General features: G+C 51.0%; 9 protein-coding genes across 9 annotated transcripts; 6 read left to right on the top strand and 3 right to left on the bottom strand.

Annotated features, from left to right (window-relative positions):
• Nucleotides 1-233: 233 nt before the first annotated feature.
• On the top strand, nt 234-2,650 carry PSV08DRAFT_214663 (major facilitator superfamily domain-containing protein). The gene is made up of 2 exons (XM_014220026.2): nt 234-627; nt 694-2,650. Exons 1-2 carry the CDS (start codon nt 342-344, stop codon nt 2,274-2,276), a joined length of 1,869 nt encoding a protein of 622 aa, XP_014075501.1. The 5' UTR covers nt 234-341; the 3' UTR covers nt 2,277-2,650.
• A 726-nt stretch (nt 2,651-3,376) lies between these two features.
• Nucleotides 3,377-5,626, top strand: PSV08DRAFT_214660 (uncharacterized protein). The gene is made up of 2 exons (XM_014220025.1): nt 3,377-4,011; nt 4,063-5,626. Exons 1-2 carry the CDS (start codon nt 3,481-3,483, stop codon nt 5,557-5,559), a joined length of 2,028 nt encoding a protein of 675 aa, XP_014075500.1. The 5' UTR covers nt 3,377-3,480; the 3' UTR covers nt 5,560-5,626.
• A 556-nt stretch (nt 5,627-6,182) lies between these two features.
• On the top strand, nt 6,183-7,313 carry PSV08DRAFT_406877 (40S ribosomal protein uS7). Its single transcript, XM_014220024.2, has 4 exons — nt 6,183-6,337; nt 6,388-6,428; nt 6,542-6,725; nt 6,817-7,313. The coding sequence occupies exons 1-4, from the start codon at nt 6,236-6,238 to the stop codon at nt 7,132-7,134; spliced, it is 645 nt and encodes a 214-aa protein (XP_014075499.1). The 5' UTR covers nt 6,183-6,235; the 3' UTR covers nt 7,135-7,313.
• Nucleotides 7,314-7,501: 188 nt separating this feature from the next.
• PSV08DRAFT_376896 (uncharacterized protein) lies at nt 7,502-8,902 on the bottom strand. The gene has a single exon (XM_014220023.2). The coding sequence runs from the start codon at nt 8,678-8,680 to the stop codon at nt 7,607-7,609; it is 1,074 nt and encodes a 357-aa protein (XP_014075498.1). The 5' UTR covers nt 8,681-8,902; the 3' UTR covers nt 7,502-7,606.
• Nucleotides 8,903-9,857: 955 nt separating this feature from the next.
• Nucleotides 9,858-11,831, top strand: PSV08DRAFT_214654 (carotenoid oxygenase). The gene has a single exon (XM_014220022.2). It carries the CDS (start codon nt 10,026-10,028, stop codon nt 11,673-11,675), a length of 1,650 nt encoding a protein of 549 aa, XP_014075497.1. The 5' UTR covers nt 9,858-10,025; the 3' UTR covers nt 11,676-11,831.
• Nucleotides 11,832-11,896: 65 nt separating this feature from the next.
• Nucleotides 11,897-12,429, bottom strand: PSV08DRAFT_376893 (uncharacterized protein; the record flags this gene model as incomplete). The annotated part of the gene is made up of 2 exons (XM_014220021.1): nt 11,897-12,048; nt 12,159-12,429. 2 exons carry the CDS (start codon nt 12,427-12,429, stop codon nt 11,897-11,899), a joined length of 423 nt encoding a protein of 140 aa, XP_014075496.1.
• Nucleotides 12,430-14,517: 2,088 nt separating this feature from the next.
• Nucleotides 14,518-14,888, top strand: PSV08DRAFT_261062 (uncharacterized protein). Its single transcript, XM_014220020.1, has one exon. It carries the CDS (start codon nt 14,625-14,627, stop codon nt 14,862-14,864), a length of 240 nt encoding a protein of 79 aa, XP_014075495.1. The 5' UTR covers nt 14,518-14,624; the 3' UTR covers nt 14,865-14,888.
• Nucleotides 14,889-15,936: 1,048 nt separating this feature from the next.
• PSV08DRAFT_261046 (uncharacterized protein) lies at nt 15,937-16,786 on the top strand. The gene is made up of 2 exons (XM_014220019.2): nt 15,937-16,174; nt 16,227-16,786. The coding sequence occupies exons 1-2, from the start codon at nt 16,007-16,009 to the stop codon at nt 16,776-16,778; spliced, it is 720 nt and encodes a 239-aa protein (XP_014075494.1). The 5' UTR covers nt 15,937-16,006; the 3' UTR covers nt 16,779-16,786.
• Nucleotides 16,787-16,886: 100 nt separating this feature from the next.
• On the bottom strand, nt 16,887-17,582 carry PSV08DRAFT_4452 (uncharacterized protein). The gene has a single exon (XM_066093964.1). It carries the CDS (start codon nt 17,478-17,480, stop codon nt 16,995-16,997), a length of 486 nt encoding a protein of 161 aa, XP_065950050.1. The 5' UTR covers nt 17,481-17,582; the 3' UTR covers nt 16,887-16,994.
• Between the last annotated feature and the right edge of the window lie 46 nt (nt 17,583-17,628).

Genomic DNA, 17,628 nt, shown 5'->3' with positions numbered 1-17,628 from the left:
TCCCTCCCTCTGTACCATGATGCACACGCACACGCACATGCTCGCACGCGCGCCCGCGACACGGCCAACATGCGAGGCCAACGGCCCCGTCCTGCCGCCGGACATGAAGCCGCATGTGCCATGTGATCCCCGCTATCGCTCTGTCTAGATCTTGGGTCGCGTGTCAGTCTGCCGAGCTTCAATTTAACTCGGCGCCTGCCCGCTCTTCCATCCTCTGTCTCCCCTGCCGACGACCCGAGACAAGTAAATCTTTCACTGCCCTCTCCCTCTGCACTCTGTGCCTCTTTTCCCTCCACTCCATCCAGAACCACTGCTAACAAGCGTCTTCCTTCACGCTTCTCATGTCCTTGGTTCAGCATGTTGGCCACCAGGAGGGCACTGACCGCGACGAGGCGCTCGTAGACTTGTTTCTGCCGCCGATTGACCGCCAGCATAGCCGTCAAGATGCAGCTGACCGTCGTCTTTCGCTTGAGAGCGCCATGTCGCATGCCGGCTTCCTCAATCCCCAGGGAAAGGCAATCCGGAGGGTCATCAGTTACGATGTAATTCCCAATCCCGACGAGCCTTCCGCAGGCGAGGAGCCGGGAGGTCTGACGCCTTACAAGGTGTCGACGACCAAGCGTGTCGGTAAGTTTTGCTACTTTGGGTAATAATAAAGGCACATTCATCCCGACCGACTAACTTTGCCTGTAGCACAGGTCATTGCAACGGTCCTCGCCTGCTGGTTCGCAAGTGGCATCGTCTTTGGCTTCGCGGCACTCAAGCCAATTCTCATCAGGGAGGGTGTTTTCCGCAATCTCTGCACCCCCGAAGAAATTGATCATGATGTCGAAGTCTGCTTCGAGCAGGATCTCCGATTGAACTTCTTCTTTTCGTTGGCGTCTACCACTGCAAACGTATCGGCCCTGCCAGTCGGCACACTGCTCGACCGCTACGGCCCCAAGCTCTGCTTTCTTACCGGTTCATGGTGTCTTGCTGCAGGCAGCATTCTAATGAGTTTTGCTTCCAAGATCGAGCGCTTTGAAGGCTATACCATTGGCAATTTCTTCCTTGCCTTGGGGGGCACCTTTGTCTTCTTGCCATCCTTCCAGATTGCCAATGCATTTCCCAAGTACAGTGGCTCCATCGTTGCGCTCGTCACTGGCGCATTTGATGCTTCAGCAGCAGTCTTTCTCTTTTACAGAATCATGTACGATGCCAGTGACAGGACCTTCAAGCCAGAGACATTCTTCTTGGTATATCTGGTTGTCCCACTCGCAATCGCCATTGCCCAACTTACTTTCTTGCCGACCGAGAACTACAAAACTGAGGCACAGCTTGAGATGAAGATTCAGAAAGCTGCAAACGTGATGCGCGATGTACACTCCTCGGACGACGAATTGTCAGATGAGGAGATGTGGAGGCGCAGAAAAGCCCGCAGCGAACGCCGCAAGGAACGACTGAGCAAGCTTGACGACCTTGTTGGCAACGAAGCTGCGCGCAAACTCCGAGAAGAAAAACGAGAGCAGAATCTAGAGACCTCTGGTGTCTGGGGAGCACTGCACAACAAGTCGGCCAAGGATCAAATGCTTACGCCCTGGTTCATTTTGCTCGTCCTTCTGACTATTATCCAGATGGTGCGCATGAACTACTTCATCGCAACTATCCGCGAGCAGTACACGTACATGCTCGGTTCCGTCGAATTGGCTGAGAAGGTTAACAACTTCTTCGATGTTGCACTCCCACTTGCCGGAGTCCTTGCTACTCCCTTCCTCGGCATTCTGCTTGACAACGTTAGCACCGCCGGTGTCCTCTTTCTCATTGTCGTCATGACTACTGCCATTGGCATCATTGGTTCAATACCTACCCTATGGGCTGGTTACGTCAATGTCGTCCTATTCGTCTTTCTACGCCCGCTCTATTACTCAGCCATGTCAGACTACGCTACCAAGGTGTTTGGCTTTGCTACGTTTGGCAGGGTATATGGCACCATTATCTGTGTATCCGGACTCGTCAACCTTTCGCAGACAGCTATCGATGCATTGACTAAGAGCCTCTTCGAGGGTGACCCGACCCCTGTCAACATCTTCTTTGCAGCCTCGGCGTTCGTGGTCGGTATGGCGCTGGTCGTGTACGTTACAGTCCAGGTGTACCGTATGCGCAAGAAGCTGGATCAAGACGATGCAATGACATTTACAAACACCGATGCCGGCTCTGTCATGGAAAGTTTAATGGAAGAGGACGAGCCAAGAAGCTACGGAGCCATTCATCGTCCACGTCAGCCCTGGGAAGTCTGAACTTCCAATTCGTACTCAATTTTTATCCGGTTAATTTTCCCATCGACTTTGATCATCGTCACGATTATGACTCGAGTACGGCCGTCACCATATTGAGATGTTGTATTTTCTTTCTCTGCAATTAAAAAAGGGTCGAAAAATCTTTTTCTTCATGGGGCGTTTGGTTTCCTGAGGGCCTCCGACAAGAAATTTTCATAAGCGTTGCTTTGTTCATGGTCATTATCAAGCGAGCGTTGTCCCGAGTTTTCGGTTTGTTTCATGGTTCCATCTGCTCTATCATGTTTGCGTCTGCCAGTCCTTTGTAGACTAGATTGATATTTGTAAGAATTGGCGCTGTTTGTAAAACATTATCAATAATACCCTTATCAGTGTCCACAACTCTTTGCAATTTCGCTCTCGGGTTTAGCACATGGAAAAAGACTTTGTCGATCTAAGAATATGCAGCTGACAAGAGGGTGCCGAAAATAGGATTATACTAGTAGTATCTTGACATGGATCTGCATAAGGATGTCTTCTAGGTCTGATTAATCTTTATGCAAGGCTTGGATGAATTAATTCCGTTTGTCCTGGTCAGCGGAGTGGAGAACGGCAGACAAAGTATTCTCGCACATTCCGACGAGGACGTACAAAAACCAGACCATCGAATCCGAAATGGTGCAATGTACGACAGATGGAATTTGTGTTACTTGGAGTGTCATACACTGATCGTAGGAACTCTCATAGCAAACAGGTCCATGCAGGCATTTTTGAACACGCTTTGCAGCTGTTTGGTCGAATAATTGGATATCTGATCTTCATCATGCCTTCGTACCCTATCTTCAATCAAAGGGGGGAAAAGGGTCTACACTGCACCAGGTACCCAAGAGATATGTGTGTTCGGGATTCCCAGTCCAGATGCAGGGAACAAATGACGCGGGGTTTGCCAGATGATGTGGTCCGTGCGGGTTGCTACGGTACAGGGAAGTAGCGTTGGATGACGGCCAACTAGTGCTATTTACACTCGGTCGTCTACGCTCGCACCACCACACATCACATTATCGCGCAGCACATCTTCCCTAGGGCACCAAACTTTGCCTCGAATTTCTTTTCGGAAAAAAACAATTCCCTCTTCAAACATACATAACCCTCCAATACCGTCAAGTTGGCGCGTCTCAAAGAATCCCCGGTCCAGCTGGATCCGCCTCTCCCTGTCTCACCAAACAAAATGGCCTTCTCCCCTGGAATGCCCGTCTTCCCCGCCAGCCCCGACCGCGGCGGTGCCATGAAATCACTCTATGGCGACTCTGCAAGTGCATCTCCCGTCATGTCCCCATCAACACCGCCACTCCGCACCCACTCACCGCTACGACATACCCACCGTCGAACCGACTCGGACGTCTCCGTGACAGCCCTCACCGGCATGTTTGAGAACCTCGAAGTTAAGGACCCAAGAGAAGCGTCCAGACGCTTCAAGGAATTGCTTGAGAAGGAAAGGATGAGAAATGCAGAGAAGCTGGCTAAGATCGAAAAGGAGCATGCGAAAAAGGAGAAGGAACACGAAATGGCTATCAGCCGGCGTGACATTCGCATTGAAGAGCTGAGGAGTGAACTTGAGCATGCTAGTGGCTCGCTCGAGGTTGCAATCACCAAGGAACGCTACGAGAAGGAACGCAAGGCAAACAAAGCTGCCATTAACCAATGGGAGACTGTGTTCAAGCAAAACGAAGAGCGATGGAAGGGCATGCAGCACAAGATGGTGAGTTTGGCTTACGCGTTTGGCTGACTACCTTAAGCTCACAATGTACAGATTGAAGCCGAGAACCAGAGCCGAGTCTTCGAAGGCAAATACAAAAGCTACAAAAAGCAGTGGATCGAGGCGAACAACGATAAACTCCGGCATTCATCTATGATCCCACAGCTCCAGTCAAAGATTCAAACCCTTCAGCGCAATCTGCAGCGGGCCGAATCAGATGTCAAGTTCAAGACTGAGGAAGCTACCAAATATAAGAACGACGTCTACAGCTTACAGGTCGAAGTTGAAAGCACCAACACTCGCCTCAGCGAAGAGTTGCAGGCACTCAAGGAAAAGTTGAGCCTGGTTGAGGCAGAACGCGATGCTCTCAAGACCAGTCTCAAAGAGGAAGAGGTCTTGCGTATCGCTGCCGAGGGCCAGATACCGCTACCCTCCGCCGAGGATGACGAACGCGACGAATTCGCCTCGCCAGTCCGATCCCCGCGCAAGCAACACAGCAACTCTCGCCAGGATGACGACAAGGAAAACGTCTCACCGAAGAAGGGTGCAGTCGAGCTGAGGTTCATCCAGCAAGAGCTAGCTGCAGAGAAGCGCGCCCGCGAGCGTGCTGAGGAGCAGATTGACTACATGAAGATGGAGTGCCAGTTCCAGTGCTGCTCATGCCGAATTGCTGAGACCAGGGGCAAGCAATTCGTTCACGATGACTCTCTCCAAGCCGAAATGCAGCGCATCAAGTCAACATTCACACCTCCAGCTAGCAACCACGAAGACGATGTCATGGAAGATGTAGTCATGAAGCAAGAGCCTGTTGAAGCTGAGCGTCCTATCACGCCTGTGGCTGAACAGCCTGCTCAAGAGCCAGACACTGTTGTTGCTTTCTCACCAGTAACAGGTACTTTCCGCTCTGTGCCTTCTCCAGTCAAAGCACAGTCAGCAGCCGTCCTGCCCGAGCCATCACCTGTAGTGGAGATGAGTGAAGCACCGCCAATGGACCTTGAGACGAGAAGCGTACCGGTTCCTGCCGAGGTCTCTCTTCCAGAGTCTCGTCCAGCATCTCGCGTAGCTTTTGCGCGAGAGAGCCGCAAGGGCAGGTCAGCAGATATCAACATTCATGAGGATGCCGTTGAGGACAGTGACGACGACAATGAGTCCCCATCAACTCAAGAACCCGAGCCTACTGGTCCTGTTACACCCTACCTTACCCGCACCATTACTACCACGACCACTATCCCACTGCACTTCTCACCTGCGACCCCAGCATTCAAGGCAGGTCGAGGCCCTATGACACCCTCGACTGTTGCCCATGCTGCAGCAGATGCTCAGACACCTGCCTTGAGCGAGTTGTCGTTGAACAAGTTGGGCATTGACCGAGAGGCTGCTCTTGCCGCCATCCGCGAACGACGCGGCCGTGCTAAGAGCATGGCTGCTGGCCAAGGGACGCCAATGAAACAGATGTTCGAGGGAGTGAAGGACCGGAGAGACATCAGTGCTCCTATCCCAAGGGTACGGAGTGTGTCAAGGATGCGGAGCGTGTCAAGGGCGCAAAGATGATTGTTCAGATCATGAGCGCTTTGAGACGACGGTGCCTGGTGTGCTGCCCAGGGCGCAGCGAGAGTCGTGATACCACTTGATTTCCCCGTTCGCGGCTTTACTTTGCGCTTAGCGGCATTGCATGGAGTTTGGGCTGCCACTGCTTCATCATTTGGCTGATTTGGCGTTTTGTTCTACATCTCCTTGGTCTGTTTTGGGTAGGCAAAAACTGCGTTATATACCACAGTTATGCTTTACGGATGATGAATACATAGTATAGTTTATTGTAATTTTTGGTATTTGCTGGTCTACTTTTGTAACACTGCGTTTTTGTGTACTGTTTTAGACATTGGTGTGAGACTTATGGCTGCAAGTTCTCAGCCGAGAAGTAGATGGTGTGGTATTTGTTGGTGGTAGGGCCAGGCAACTCCAAGCAGTGCCGTCGACATGAGAACAAGTCTGTAGATAATGTATGTAGTGTTGGTAATTCGTTCCCATAAACCTAGTACCCTACTGTTTTCTCGCTAGCGCGGTGTGGCAGAATGCAAAGGCGGTCGGTCTAGCGCCAAGGCCCGACTAGCGCACCATTGGCGAACACACACTAGCGAAATTCCCTTGTAGACACTTGCTCGAACTTCAGCGACAACGACTAAGACGCCCAACCCTCTTTCTCCCTCACACACCGACAAACGCAACCATGTCTGACAACGGAGAAATCGAGGTCGAGAACCCCACCGGCATCAACATCCTTCCCAAGGATGTCGCCGAGGAGCAGGGCAGCGTGAAGCTGTTCAACAAGGCAGGCACAAGATGAAAACCATAACGCGGAGCGAATCTAACACCTCACAGTGGTCCTACGAGGAGGTCGAAGTCCGCGACATCTCATTGACGTACGTTTCCCCTACCACGATCTTGCGCCGCACACATACATGAAGGAATATTGTGATGGCATTGGATTCTTTTTGTATTGCGCTGCGAGACCTTCGGCTAACTGAAGCCGCAGCGACTACATCCAGATCCGCTCCCCCGTCTACATCTCACACTCGGCCGGCCGATATGCCGTCAAGCGATTCAGGAAGGCCCAGTGCCCCATCATTGAGCGCCTCACCAACTCGCTCATGATGAACGGCCGTAACAACGGAAAGAAGCTCATGGCTGTGCGCATCGTTGCCCACGCTTTCGAGATCGTACGTCTACCCGCTTTCAAAAAAAAAAAAGCAGAAACGCAATATTGGTCAAGGAAGAGAAGATTTGGTGCAAGATGGCTGACAATTGCAGATCCACATCATGACCGACCAGAACCCCATCCAGGTCGCCGTCGACGCCATTGTCAACTGCGGTCCCCGTGAAGACTCCACCCGTATTGGTTCCGCCGGTACCGTCCGTCGCCAGGCCGTCGATGTGTCTCCTCTCCGCCGTGTCAACCAGGGTATCTCCCTCCTTACCATTGGTGCCCGTGAGGCGTCTTTCCGCAACATCAAGAGCATTGCCGAGTGCCTTGCTGAGGAGCTGATCAATGCTGCCAAGGGAAGCAGCAACTCGTACGCCATCAAGAAGAAGGATGAGCTCGAGCGTGTCGCCAAGTCCAACCGATAAGGGCGTGCATTCTGTGTATGTGTGTGCATGGTGTCTCTGGATGGAGTTCTTTCGAATGGCTGTTCTGGTCGGATTTTGATCGGACGGGATTGGGGGATCTTATGCATGACATGGCTTCTCTAGGTGAATAAGACCTCCTCTTTCATGGTTGCATGACAAAAAATGGACAATACGATACCAAATTCAAAGCAATTGGACTTGTTGCGTGCAGGGTGATGTAAGGTCCCCCAGAGGGGAATGTCTTTTTCCTTTAGCGGAAAGAACGAGGTACTGGTTTGCATGGTGTGTAAGAATACAGTTTGTGCACCACTGGTCTTTGACATGGTCAACAATGGTTAGAAATATTGTATCATGAATCCGTCTATTGGGTATTGTCCATCCCTTTTTTTTTTTTACATATATTTTGAGCCCCTAAAACGCCATTGTTCCGATGAAGAGAAGAAAAAAACCAAGGGGCACTTGGCTTTTTTCGTCATGACCAATTGCTTTCACGCCTCTCTACGCCCTGCAGTACAACGTTTTCGAGGATACTTGCAAGATCCTCAAAGCGCACTTTACCGCCGTGTTCCTGAGCGAAGCGGTGTGCCTCAGCGTAGGCTCTATCCATGATGTGCTGATCAATCTTGACAAGCCAGTGCCTGCCCGTGAGCAGGAGCCGACTCCCATCCGTGTGCAAGTGGCCCAGTAAGCCCGAAGCCCTGAGCAATCTCTCGACCCAGACTCTGTCTTTGCCTTCGTTCCACGCGGCCTCGACCAAATCGACACATCCGACGTCTTCGATTCTACTCTTGACATGACTCACGACGCGATCCCTCCGCTCCGCCTCTTCCTCGGCCTCGCGTTCTCGCTCTCGCTTCAGCGCTTCGCGCTCCTCGCGCTCCTTGGCCCGAATCACCTCCTCCGCCGCAGCCCTACGTTCGCGTTCGAGCGCGAGCGCCGCCTCGCGCTCCTCGCGGCCCTCGTCTTCCTGTCTGCGTCTGATCTCGGCTTCCTGGCGGAGCCACTCGTTGTAGGCGCGCTGCTGGTCTTTGCGGGCGAGGGACTTTGCTTTTTTCGTCCCGACGGTGCGGTGCGTGGGTGGTGCGCGGGCGGGCTGGGGAGGAGGTGGTGGGTTGGCGGGGCCGGGGGCGAAGGGGTCGCGGACGTCGTGGTGCTCGTCGTCTTCGACGTGGGCTTGGTGGCGCGGCGCTGGTGGCGGCGTGGGTGCGCGTGGTCGTGCGGCACCCGGGGGGCTGTCGGCTTCGTCGTCGTCTTGGAGAACGAGGCGCTCGTCTAGGGGTGCGTCGGCGGCAGCGGCTTGTGTGTCGCTATTTGTGGGGTCGTTGTCGGCTTGATTTGGCGGGTCGTGCGTGTCGGTCTGGTCCAAAGGCGTGTGGTGAGCGCCTTGTTGGCGGGCATTGTACCATTCACCGATTTGCGGGGCAAAATAGAGGGTTCCGCAGAGTATGGCTGTGTGTAATAGGTCTTGCGATAGTGGTGTGCCGGCGCGGGTGAATGGGAGGAGCAAGTTGAGCAGGGTGAAAGGAAGGGATAGTATGGCTCCCATTTTCGTGGCTGTTCACTGTCTCCTTGATCTATTTCCAGGGACAAGGTTTGGGGGGGTGTAAATTTGTGTTGAAGCGACAACGTCGTTCCGGATGGATCGACTTGGCTCAAGGTCCCATGGAGAAAGGTGGTTAAAATTCAGTTTACTGCGTGCTTGTTTACTGCGTTGTAATTTGGTGAGGGCACATGTGAACGAATTGGTGGGTGTTCATTTGTGTGAATTGAGTTGGGAATTGATGATGCAACAGCGGCCACCCGCTCGTAACGGCGGGACTTTGGTCCGCTAGTTCCGCATTTGGATTAGCGCACAACCTTGATGATTGCGCAGGTCAGCCGTATCAATCAAGCATAGTCTGCGAGCTTTTTGCTGCTTTTTCAATTCTGGTGTTGGGTAAACTTTCTTTCAAGTTTATTATGCCAGCAAAAACGGGTGAAATCTAGTGTTAAATGCCTACATTTTGTGCACTGGTAGCATCGGGCTGACTTTCTTCCTTACGGCCGTAACTTCTGTTTCGTCTGTGGCACATTTTACACAACTGAGCAAAAGATATACCAGGCCTGCGCCCCGCATTGGCCAAATGCAGTTTAGGGGTTCGGAAAAAATGGTATTTTGGTAACACTGGCCGACCGTTATGTGGATTTGCGGCCGAAACTAACAGCATCGGAGGTTTGTTCCTCCTTCTTCCTCCCAAACATGCGGGCCACCAGCCACAACTCAGCCGCCCGACCCGTAGTGCAACGCCAAGAATCACACTTTTACGGTCGAAAGGGTTAACATTACATGCAGTTTTGGTTGAGAGGTGATTCATGTCACCAATTACCGACATTTTTGATACCTTTGTGATATGCTAGACATCTCTTGGGTGTGGGGAATTGCCACAATGTCGGAATATCACCCGCAAGCCTCACCAATCATGCTCTCTGAGAAGCAAGCCATGCTCACAATCTGTGAAACAAGCGCTGACGAATGCGACTGAGATGTATGCACTTGGCGTTGAGAGAGCGCATTACGGTCCATACTACGCCATACGCACGCTAGATGTCATGGTATCCCGGCGTCTCCGTTGAGGGGCAATGGAGAACCCGCTTTCACAAGAGTATGGCACATCTCACCTGACAAGGCTCGTTATATATAAGAGCAATCCCCAGATGAACAGAAGACATGCAGATATCGAACCATCTTTCATCACTACATTTACCCTCAGACTATCTAGAGTGAACGTCTTGAGCCATTTTCATTTCAAGTACAACCTTTCATCTTCCTCTCAACTCTAATCTACCTAGCCCCCTAAATCCCTTTCTATCAATCAAGTCGTCCTCGACCTCCTTTCTACACATAGCCCAATATGGTTGTCCCAACAACTGATGTCTGGCCCAATACGGCCGGTTTCGACACAGACTATCAAGAGCACGAACCCGTCGAACTCACCGTTCACGGTAATATCCCACGATATGCTGCAGGTGTTCTTTACCGAACAGGACCTCTGGGATTCAAGGCGAAAACAGACGACGGCAAAATCTGGGCAGCAAGACATTGGTTCGACGGCTTCTCCTGCGTCCATCGCTTCCAGATCGACTTCCCGGATGGCAGCAATACTGCCAAAGTCACCTATCGATCCAGGCGTACAGTAGATGAGTACATCAACATGGTTCGCACCACGGGCAAACTTGAGACTGCGACTTTCGGTGCGAAGCGAGACCCGTGTGAGAGCTTCTTCCAAAAGGTCATGAGCATATTCGTACCTAAGATGAAGAACGAGAAGAACGTCGGAGTAACTCTATCCATCAACATGCCTGGAAGCGAAAAGGTTGCCCGTGGTAAGCCACTCGAGACCAGCAATCATACCAGTGGCATAAAGACGCTGTGCGCGAAGACAGATTCCAGCGCTCTCAAGTTGATTGACCCGGAGACCTTGGAGCCAAAGGGGTATGCTCGCCAATCGGCCCTTCACCCAGACCTCAGAGGACCATTCTCCGCCGCGCATGCAAAGTCCGATCCAAACACAGGCGATATGTACAACTTCAATCTTGAGTTTGGTGCTCTTGGCTGTACTTATCGTGTCTTCCGCGTATCGGCCGCTACAGGAGAAACAGAAATCCTTGCGACCTTCCCCGGCACGCCAGCATACATTCACTCTATCTTCCTGTCTGAGAGCTATGTTATTGTCTGCGTCTGGAACTCCCACATCACATGGAACGGCATTGGGCTTCTGTGGCACAAGAACATTGTCGACGCCATTGCCCCTTTTGATCCCAACTCAAAAGCCCGCTGGTACGTCGTCGATCGCAAATCAGACAAAGGCCTGGTTGCAACTTTTGAGAGCGACCCTTTCTTTTGCTTCCACAGCATCAATGCCTGGGAAGAACCGTCTGCCTCTGACAAGAGCAAGACCGACGTCATTGTGGAACTGAGCATGTTCGAGAACCTCGATGTTGTAAAGCGCTTCTACTATGACAACATCATTTCTTCCATCGACACACCAGAATTCAATGGCGAGAAGCGCATGTCTTGTCTCCCTATGCAGACACGATTCCGACTCCCAAGCGTCGACGTTGGCTTGCCTCCTACAACGCCTCTGCCAGCTGAACTTGTGTTCAAAGCGGAAAAGTTCAACTCCATGGAACTCGGCACCATCAACCCAGCCTACCTCCTTCGCCCCCACCGCTACACCTATGGCTGTGCAGACCGTCTCCGATCAACATTTTTTGACGGTATCGTCAAATTCGACAACCACACGCTCAAGTCCATCTTCTGGGAGCAGGACGGTCACACGCCTGGTGAGCCAATTTTCATTGCTGACCCAGAAGGCACTGAGGAAGATGACGGTATTCTGCTGAGTGTAGTGCTTGATGGGTACAAGGAGAAGAGCTACCTACTTGTCCTCAAGGCAAAGGATTTGAGCGTTTTGGGCAGAGCAGACATGCATGGCCCTATGAGCTTTGGATTCCATGGCACATTTGGTGGGGCAGGCGCAAAGTACAGAGGTGATATCTAATCGTGGAAGCAACTTGCTTAACAAAACCGTAACGTTTTTTATTGTGGAAAATAATATATATATCCAGAAAGTAATCGCTCCTAACTCTCCACCCACCATCCAACACCAATCTATTGCAAATTCAACACATTCTCCTCCCCTCCCCCACAAACCAAACAGCCTTACACCCCGTGCCCAATTGCCGCCGCCGCCGCTCCATATCAGTGAAATCTCATCCACCTTTATTTCTCGGGCTGACGGTTCACAACAGGGACCCTGAAAGTACCCTTGTAAGGTTGAAGATCCTTTCCACCATTCACCTTGATGTCCACATTGTGCTCTCCCGACACCAACAACCTGACTGGCTTGGTAACGCACTGACTCATCATGAAGGCTATTTTTTTTTCACACAAATTTGTCAGCCGCACCAATTCCTTCATACCAACCCTCCCACTCTTGAGAAGGAAAATAAAAAAGACACCAAAGAGAGCAAGGAAGACTTACTGTCAGTAGTATTGTCATAGGAATACTGGAGCTCCTGGGGCGTGCAGACGGGGGTTGTGCGTCCGTTGAAATAAGTGTACGAGGCCGTGCAGTCGGTTACGAGGGGTTTCTGGTAGTAGGGTGACTTGTACTCGGCGTGCAGCTTCTCGGTGTAGCCGCGTCCTCCGGCGAAGTCGTGCATGATGGTTACGTCCCAGTAGCCAATGTCTTCGATGGCAGGGGCGGCGCTGACGGCGGTGACGAGGGTGAGAAGAGTGGTGGCGAAGTGCATGTTTGCTAGGTTGTTGTGGGGAGTTTGAAGGTTAGAAAGTTAAATGCGGGTTGTTGGAGTTGGAAACAAATGGTAGATGGAATGCTGTGATGATGTTGTAGCTGGTAGTCTGGCGGGCAGTGTCTTATATGTTATTTTACTTTCTCTCTATTCCTGCCGTGACTCCCCTTAGAGCCAATGCTTCTCGTAAATAAGATTCGAAATCTGCTTCTGTAGTAGAAGGCTTGGTGGGTGCTAAGACGCCGTATTCGGCTTTGATCGTACTTGGGAGTGCGGAGCTTAATGTCACGATGTTTTGACGTTACGCCACATAACGGCCGGCCGAGAATCTCGCCCCGGATCTGAGGCAAACCTTCCCACGTGAAAGAGTGTATTTTGGCGGCACAAATGAGGGGGGGCGGAAATAAGTCCGGGAGCTATGAAGAGGTACAGCAGGACCGTATCAAGGGACGGAATCGCAATATGCAGAAGAGAGGATGGTGTGCTTTTTTATAGCTCACATATTGACTGGGTAGGTTAATAGAACCTCTTTATATGTCTCAAATTCGCACAGATGAAAGTGATGAACGCACGACAATTTTCTTTTCCACCTGCACCTTTACTAGCTCCTTAGAGATGCCTCTCCTTTGATACAGGTATGATTGTCATCACAACCAACTTTCAACTCCAAAGTTGTTGTTTTTACCAATCCCCGCGGTTACATCAATGTCAGATGTGACGTGTAAGACGGACGGGTGGTTCCGAGATTGAAGTACACCATGCTGAAATCATACAATGCGAAGCATCATGTCGACAGTGGCGTAAAGTGGGCGATGATTTTATTCTCCCGACTTCAAAGTTTTTGGAGTCGTTCGGAGAGCTCGCAATGTGCTCTGGTTGGATAAGAGGTGGAAGTGCTGATGTTCCGCACTTCCATCACTCAGTGGCTAATTATAACCATTGGCGGTGTGGAGATGCTAGTAAGCAATACGATGTAAGAGCATTTTTCTGCCAGTTTAATTTGATTGACCAAATCACAAAAATAACTCGAGGAATACGATGCGCGATCTGACTACACTGTCGTGCTTGTGCATTTACTTTTTCTTTGGTGTTTTAAATCAAGCGCATACTTTGTGGGCGTGGAGTAAGACCATCCGTGTTTGACTTTGTACAATAGCCAATGAGAATACTGGCTGTCGTGAAGAGTCCTCCGCAAGAGTGATTGGTGATGAAATAGACAGACACTAAGTACAACTGAGTCGCTGATACAGTGGCCAAAATAGGGGGTGGTAGCTATAAAGACGGCGCAACGCCCGCAAAGAGGTTGCACACTAATAAATGCTGCACACGCTGTGACAAGACAGCACACGACTCTTGTACCAACAAAGAGGGTTTAAGCCTCCCAAAACCACGGTAATCCTAGGTATTTTTTTGCAACTATGAATCGCAAGCATTGCGGTAGTGCTACACGATGTTGCTGCGAAATTGTTACACTGATGTTTTGTGGGGAGCGTCCTTGTCAACTTTACCTCGAATCTCAACCGGAGTATGAGTTTGGTAGCTCGTAATGCTGATGGCCTGAGTAAAGAGAAAAATATCCTGTTGAAGTCTGGATAGATAGTTCATCGGCGTGTGAGTAATCCAGTCCACCACTAACAACGGATCCCCCTTTTGGTATGATTTTGAGCGAGGATATGTCACGTGGTTTGCGTTCGGCTCTCGAGTCATGGTATGTTCAACGGAGGTGTCGAATTTTTGAGCCACTTTTTCTAGCTTCAAAAGAACAATCCTTTAGACGGCTGCCAAAACCTCTCTTATCATCCAATGACAACCTGAGCTGTCAAGTCTTGTGTCCGGGTACTCCCGAATCCCCAATTTCGCCGAGCAGTCCCGAATCCCCGAGTTTGACTCGACGCCACGCGCCAATCAAAGTTGGAGAAACGGGATCCGGCTGATCAGCAGCCAAGTGGATGAGGCTCTTGATGTGGGTCAAGATAGTAACGACTATTCATGTGAAGCCATTCGGTGATGGCTCGGTTTTGCTTTGGTGCAAAATCACGGTCTGCAAACGCATATATATCGCCACGATGGAGAACGCTCAACCTGGGCATACATCAGTCACTCAGATACCATCTTTCAACTTACGCAAAGCCCTTCATTATCCACGACTCCTCGATATAATACAATTCACTCGCTACTATCTTTTCATACTCACTATGGTTGAACCAACCTCCAACACCTCGGACCGCAGCTCTTCTGTGACTCTAACCCCTCGCCCATCCAGCTCGTCGGTTCAGCATCACGCATTGTCAGCTTCTTCACTTCGATCTGCACTCAAGAAGCCATTCCAGGGCTGGAGCAAGGAGCTTCTTCGAGCACGAGACAACGACGATGACGATTATAACTTTTCGAGTGGTATGCGTCGTGGCGCGCAAGACTACAACGACGAGGCTTAAGACACTGCTTTGCTCAGCAACAAAAGAAAGGAAGTCGATAGGGGATGAAATGGTGGAAGAAAAGCTTGGTGACTGGCTTGCATTGGTTGGAGAGACGCAAGCTGATTTCGGCTGGATCGGCTCACTGTATTTTGTGCTAGTCGAAGGCATGTGGCGATACGTATTGATTGCGGACAGAGCGGTGCCAACGTTACGTTTCCGAGCTATTTGTTATTGATACCCGGCTCATTTCATTATTGTAATTTTGCGCAATCAATCCTTGTTCGATTTGACGAGTTCCGCGGACTGCAACATGCGAGACCGATGCGTTGATCATTGATGTCTGGTGCGATGTTATGTCATGAAGTCTTGGCGCATGTCTCTCTCAAGACCCACGTTCCCTGCTCTTTTGGACGGTCAACCATGCACCTCAAACTTGACGTTCACGATGTTCACCGGCCCCCATTGCGCTCTCACATAACCGATGGGTGCAATGCCCCTTTGCTCCATAGTGTGCTAGGGCGCGCTAACTCCGGGCTGGCTTAACGAGATTACCATCACCCCGGCATTGGTTCACAAGGCGACGCCCGAAACACGCCTCAGCCAAAGCACTCGCAGGCCAAGCCGTTCAAATCATCGGACCTAGCAGCAGAATCAATACCCAAGTCAGCTATTTGTGCAGCAGAGGATATGCATGGCGAACCAAAAGAGCGAGGGCCTTTGGACCTCCAAGTCGCTGGCCAGATCGCTGTCAGCAGGTCAACACAAGCTATTTACAACTGCAAGCCTCGTGCAATGCCCGCTCTGATCAACGCCCTGCGCCGCTGCATACATACTGTTGTGGAGAATTTTCCATAATTTCTTCTAGGCAACCATCTTGAATAGGTTTCAGCCAGCCCAGGTTAGTGGCCAATCAGCCTCAAAAGGTACTAGGCGGATCAATATCAGGGGGCTGTGCGCCTAAGGCCGCCTGCATCGTGCGTTGTTCCCGCCGTCATGCAGGCAGACAGCCAAAGTCCTCCTGGTTAAATAGACTGCGGTATCCCGATCTACGCCTTCACAGCTAAGCTTCGCTCGTTACTGCTTGTTGTTTCTAGCCTAATCATAGCACATTCTCTTCCAACGACATACCATTCCCAGTTCAGAACACTCAAATCAGCATAATGTCTAAGATTTTCTCCACCGCCCTTCTTGTCTCATGCGCGGCAGCGCAACTGACCACTTCGGCATGGATGGCGGGCACCGGAAGCAACAGCCTTTCGTATGCTGCCTCCGTAATCACTGTTGAAAATGATAGTACTACAATGTCTATTGACGTTAAGGGCATGACCGTAAGCAGAAATAAATTTTGACTCTAGTCACACATTCTTATATCAAGTCCAGGAAGATCTAGGTGCGGTAGGCGAGATAGGCCAGACGGTCACTCTTGCAGGCAACACCTTCTACGGAGTCAATGCTGTGGCTGAGAATGAAGGCGTGACTGTGACCATTGTGGGCCAATGCACACGCAAGAACACCGATGATCAGGAGGCTACATGCACTATGTCGACAAAGGGTCTCGACGCCGCCATCAGCTCAGCCTGTGCAGACGCCGATTCTGACGACGAGTTGTGCAGTGCGGGAGCTCTTGACACGAGTACGACCACAACACTGCCAGACGGCTACTTCAATATGGTTCCATTTGTCGTTACGGCTGGCGAGAACCTGCTCCCCAGCGCTTCTGCAGCTGCTACACCTTCTGCCGGCAGTGCCTCCCTTACCTCTTCCAACTCCGCCAAGCCCACTTCTTCGGGCTCAGAGGAGGCTGCTAGCTCTGGAGCTTCCCGCACTTCCCAGGGTTCATCAGCAGCCCCAGAGGCTACCAACGCTGCGCCGTTGATGACCATGGTTCCTGCTTTGGCTGGTCTCGGTGCCGCTGCCGCTTTCTTCTTGTAAACGTTCTTGGAGGAGACGTATCGTCTTGCTTCAAAAACCCTGAGTAGCTTTCCGCGTCACGAATCCGTCATCAGCACAAAGTGCCTAAAATCTATCATACCCAGTCATTACTCTTTTTTAATGATATAAATTCTCACGCTGTTTTGAAACTACTCTCAGCCATAAAGGATTGTGCCTTCAATTAGAAAACTTTTCCTGAAATCTTGATCTTTCGTCTCATCGTTCGAGGCAAACCAGCCTCTCCCCCTTTTTCCCAAAGCAGCAATTTCCATGTTTGTCTTTCATCACTTTTCCGCAGTACACATGGCCTTCGCAGTGGTTACTCGCGCACTTCCAGCCGCTTACTTCACCTCCTTTCTCAAGCACATAGCATCCCTCTTTACAACCCCTGACTCCCATGTCCGCTCCATTCGCAACTCGCGCATGTCCGCATCGCATGTCCCACGGAAACCCATCGCTCTTCACGACTACCGTTTTCCGAGGCAAGCCCGGCAAGTCCTCAAGAGACACGCGGCTGAAGTCAGCATGTGAGTTTGAACGCGGTAGTTCTGGGATGTCGTGGGCATTTTGACGAGTCGATGTGCTTGGTTTCAGCGACATCCATCGGCGCGGTGGGCGTGGCGGGACTAGAACGGTGAGTTTGTAGGGTTCTTTGTTCCATTCGTACTCTTGTAGGGGGTCTATGCTCGGATCGTAATACATTGGTCCTGAATATCGATGTGTGTATGTGTTATAGAGATGTTTGTGGAGTGCTGGTGGGGGGTATATTACAATAAATAATGGCTGTAAATAAGAGACGTGCGGGTTTCTTTGCTGATCGCGAGACAAGGGCTTTGTGTGGGTGATTGCG

Source organism: Bipolaris maydis, assembly GCF_028858645.1.
Source record: "Bipolaris maydis strain C4 unplaced genomic scaffold PSV08scaffold_1, whole genome shotgun sequence".
NCBI lineage: Eukaryota > Fungi > Ascomycota > Dothideomycetes > Pleosporales > Pleosporaceae > Bipolaris > Bipolaris maydis.
Note: the sequence above shows the minus strand (reverse complement) of the source record. Positions and strands in the feature narration are given on the sequence as shown.